Here is a 4,775-nt window from a genome sequence, read left to right on the forward strand (position 1 = left end):
TTTTTTTTACTAGTTCATTCTTTATAAAGTAACATTCTTAATGGCTGCATAATACTTCTTTGGAAGGATATATAAAGTTTTACTTAACCATTCCTCTATTATTAAGCTGTTTCTAGTTTTCCTTAATATAAATAATTCCCTTTTATGTTTAAATTTGTTTCTATAGACTATATTTTTAGAGAACTAGAATTAACTGAGTCACAGGACACTTATAGTTTTAGATTATCTCTTATGTCATGTCAGATCTTTAAAATCAAGTTAAAATGTATGTTCCCTCCATTCAAGTAACTCAGAAAACTGCTCTTAAGATTTACAAAATGGTGATTTCTGAGGCCTCTAGAACTTCTCTTATGCCACCCAGTTCATAAATTATTTTTAAAAAGTCTCATCTCAAATAAAGATATAGTTTCTGGAATTTTTCTAAATGCGCCATTGTTACAATATTTTTTAGTATGAAAAAATGCATGGTTACTACCAAAAATATAAGTTTATAAAGAGTTTCGCCTGCAGGTTACCTTTCCTGTTTGCTCTTGGCAGTGTTAGATTAAGGGTCCTCCTAAGACCTTACTCTGTGTGCGAAGATGTTAAAAGCATCTTTCCTCCCTCCACTTAGACTCCAGGGCCTAATTCAGATGAATTCAGGACTCTCTCCATGCTTTATTAAATGCTTCACTGACTGAACATAGTGAAAAAGACAAATTAATGATGAAACACTGAAAAGAAAAACAAAACATAATGTTACTCATAACGCTCAAACAAGTTTTTTCTGTACCATAAGGTAATAAATATGGTTCATTCTTTATGAACAATCAAAATTCACTGATGCTGATCATTTCTTCTCATTTGAGCCTTCCAGCAAAGTTCTTAAAGTTATCTAATTTCAACGGTAATTTCATACGGCCTGTGTTGTTAGTAATTTATGTTTCCAGCATGTGCTTTTCCCTCTTGTTTAAGCTGTTAATCCTAGATATGTGCTGAAGAACTGGATGGCAGAATCTGCAGTGCAAAAAGCAGAAAGGAATGATTTTTCAGAGGTGAGATGGTTGCTGCATTTATTTTTATGAATGTTAAATGTATCATATTTTATACACACTGATTTTGTTTGCAGACATTGCCAGGACTAGCTTTCCAGAATCCTCATTGCCTAGTCTGTCTTTTTATTGTGCATCCATGAATCATTTTCTCACATTTTCTAGTTTATTCTTTAATATATTTAAATTTTTGAATGTTAATTTTATATCATGGATCTACATTATTTGAACACCTGAGGGTCTGATTCTGCTAATTGTTGTTTATGTTTGGGAATTTTGGATTCATTCTCTGAAATGCAGTGAACCCTGATTTGAGTGTGCATCTCTCCAGCAGATATCCATTGCACTACCAACCTGAGTCCGCTTAAATTAACTTTGACAGCAGTGAACTTGAGTGAACTAGGCCTACACACATCAGCATGGATGGATCCCACATATAATGCTAAGCAAAATAAGCAAGTGGCAAAGGAGTACATACAGCGTTGCCACTTAAATACAGTATAAAACATGCACAATCCTATTATATGTTACTTAGGGATACACACATATATAATAAAAGTAACAAAGTGAATAAAAATGATAAACATCAACTTTAGACAGTAGTGACTTTGCACTAAGGAGGAAATTTGAATCAGAGGGATACTGGCTTCAACGATATTAGAAGTATTTTATTTTTGAAGTCAAATGGAGGATATGCAGGAGTTCATTATATTATTCTGCATACCTTCTTCTTTGCTTCAAATATTTCATAGTTGTTTCAAAATGCATTACATGTAATATATTTTTAAAAGAGGAATGGCCCCGGCACTCATGCTGTCACTCTGTGTCCTGCACTGGAACAGACATTATTGGTGAGCATGGCCCTCTTTCTCTCTAAAACCGGTCACAGCCTCAGAGCCATTCTCATCATGCATGTCGTGTAGTTACTACCACGTGATCAGAGTTGGCATGAAAGAAAAACTATTTTTGCTTCTTCTAATTTGGAACTTGCATTCACTTTTTATTTCAGTGGTTTAATAGGCCTAACAACTCTAGGTTTTCATTTTAGAAAATACAATATTATTAAATGTAATCTTTTTATGGTATTAAGGGAAAACAAAGAGAAGGGAGATAACCAGCATTTATCTTTAGATAAATCGATCTAAGCTGAAGAAGCTAAACACTGTTTAATAAGTTGTTTTGTTGGCTTGTTTCTCCTTTTTCCTCCTCCCTTTTGTTCCTTTCCTGGTTTTTTTTTTGCCTTCTTCAAAATTATATTTGAGTAACGGTGCAGTACTCATCAGGGGTGGGGAGACATCTTCCTAGGTGCAGGTAAACATTCCGGCTCTTAAGACAATAGCAGGCTCCTCATGGCCTCACCCACCTGAGAGAGACAGGACAGAAACATGTTATATGAACAGGGCAACGTCAGGCCCCGTGTTCGCCTGAATCCTGGCAGCTGTCCATGCAGGCAGGAAGGCGCAGCGTAAAGCTCAGGTGTGGGGAGACGCGATCCACGCTGGGAAGACACAGGGATAACCCTGGCTCAGAAGCTTCACGTCCTGCAGAAACCGCTCTCTCTCGTAACAAGGCCATGGGCGTAGTTTCCAATGTCCCTACGAGAGACCTGCCTTACACCAAGAGTCACCATACTAAAGAAAGTCCTAAGCGTTCCATCAGGTAATCACAGTGCTTCCATTCTAGGTGCTGTCAGTCATTAGCAGTGTCCTGTGGTGATAGTTGACATACCACCTCATCGGATTACAGACCCAGAAAGTTAACTAAGCGTTACTTTCTCAAAACCAAAAAGATTTTGTTAAACCTTTTTCACAAAACCCTTTACACACACAGCTTGTGTTTACTTTCTTGCTTCAAATGTTTCTTGAGAATTTACTCTATGTGAGGTGCTGTGGAGATGTGTAAAAATTGATTCAGGGAGCTTTTAAACTAGTAAAGGAGATTAGATAGTGATAAAACTGACTTCAGTAAAAGGATATGTACAGAAATTACCTGGGGAGAAGTTAGGAGAGGTTCTAAGAGCGCAATATTGACGATGATGCAGTCTTCCCATTTAAAATATTGGTAATATAGTAATATACTCTATTTGATTTCTTTACTTTATTATTAATAATCATCACCTTTTTGTATCAGAACTAGGCATTTATCCTTAGTAATACCAAAGGAAGTGATAAAACCACTGGAAAAAATATTTTTAATTGAGGTCTAGTTGACATATAACATTATATTAGTTTCAGGTGTACAACATAATGATTCGCTATCCATAGATTGTGAGATGATCACTACAATAAGTCTAGTTAATATCTTTGAAAATTTTGTGCCATTCCCTTCTGGCTTGCAAATTTTCTGTTGTAGACTTTTAAGATCTCTCTGAGCAATGTTCAAGTATGCAATATGGTATTATTAATTATTGTCATCATGCTGTACATTACATTCCCATGACATGTTTGATAATTGGATGAAAATATACATTTTGGCCCTAGAATTATTATTCAAAGAGGTATGTTCTTTGATGACTCAGTTTATTATCATGGGGCAAAGTTACAAATGAAGAGGCAGCACAAATTGGAATCCATGCCCTTGATTTGGGAAGATTGCAAATCATTGACATTGTTTTATTTTTGTTAAGTATTTTAGAAAATTATAATCTTACTGCTGTGAAGGAAGTTTTAAAATTACCAGATATATATGTAGTTTTGGACACTACATATTCACTCTCCTATTTTAGCACAAAACTAGCCCTGAAGGAACTTTCTATGGAACAATAGAAATTTAAATAACAACCATAGTGAAGATTTAATAAAACATAAAATGTTTAAACATTTTTAAACAAATTCAAAACTTATCTATTGTTTTAGAAATTTAGAAAATTAATAAGGGTCCTGAGAAAGAAAAATCTATATTTATCTACTTAAATTGTTTACCAGGTCCATCTTCTCCAGCAAGTTCTTCAGCATCCTTTCCAGAAGCATTCTGCAGCTGAGAAAGCAGGCTACGCCTCACCTACTCCTTCTTGGGCTAAAGATCTCAGAGTTAGCTGCTCATCTTAATTTGGAGAAAATAAATTAAAGAATACTTCTACCATTCTTATGAAATCTACATAGAATAATCAATTTGATAAATTCTTAATGACCATCTACATTTTGATGACAATCCTAAATTTCATAATAATGATTATATATAAAAGTATTTTTTAACCTATTCTTCGGAACACCTTTGTGATCATTTTTGTTCTAATTAATAACTTTAATGGAATAATAAAGCATTTTTGGTAAATCATGTGAGTTATTCTCAATAGCTAAAAAGTCCTATGACAATCTTTTAATGAAATTTTAAGTATTCATCTAATACTTACTATGTGCCAAGCACTTTGGGGCACATCACATAAGTATACAGTTTAATTGTACTCCTAGAGCTTTTTTGTCTATTATGCTAATTTTCAGACATTTACCAAAGTAAAGAGAATAGTTCAGTGAACCTCATTTACTATTCAGCTAGCTTATTAATTATCAATATATGATCAATCTTGCTTCATCTACACTCCTATACACTTCCCACATGTTCCTACTTATTGCTTTAATTGAGGTATAATTTATATATTCCCAAGTATTTTACAGAAATTCCTAGACATTGTTTCATTTAATTTACAAATATTTCTGTATGTATCTTCAAATGTTAATGACTTAAAACACACACAGTGTTATCACCTTAAGACAAATGAACATTTCACTAATGCATGATTGAAAT

General features: G+C 33.9%; 1 protein-coding gene across 1 annotated transcript in view; it reads left to right on the top strand.

The window, feature by feature from the left end:
• The window catches only part of LOC105299339 (UPF0061 protein Bcep18194_A5209-like), a gene marked incomplete at its 5' end in the record, with an annotated part of 31,735 nt that extends 27,431 nt beyond the window's left edge, over nucleotides 1-4,304 (top strand). Inside the window, 2 exons of the mRNA XM_011371023.2 lie at nucleotides 955-1,034; nucleotides 3,956-4,304. Of these exons, the coding sequence (XP_011369325.1) occupies nucleotides 955-1,034; nucleotides 3,956-4,078 (203 nt within the window). The remainder of the gene's footprint in view (nucleotides 1-954; nucleotides 1,035-3,955) is intronic.
• Between the last annotated feature and the right edge of the window lie 471 nt (nucleotides 4,305-4,775).

The sequence above is a fragment of the Pteropus vampyrus genome, unplaced genomic scaffold, assembly GCF_000151845.1.
Source record: "Pteropus vampyrus isolate Shadow unplaced genomic scaffold, Pvam_2.0 Scaffold180, whole genome shotgun sequence".
Taxonomy (NCBI): domain Eukaryota; kingdom Metazoa; phylum Chordata; class Mammalia; order Chiroptera; family Pteropodidae; genus Pteropus; species Pteropus vampyrus.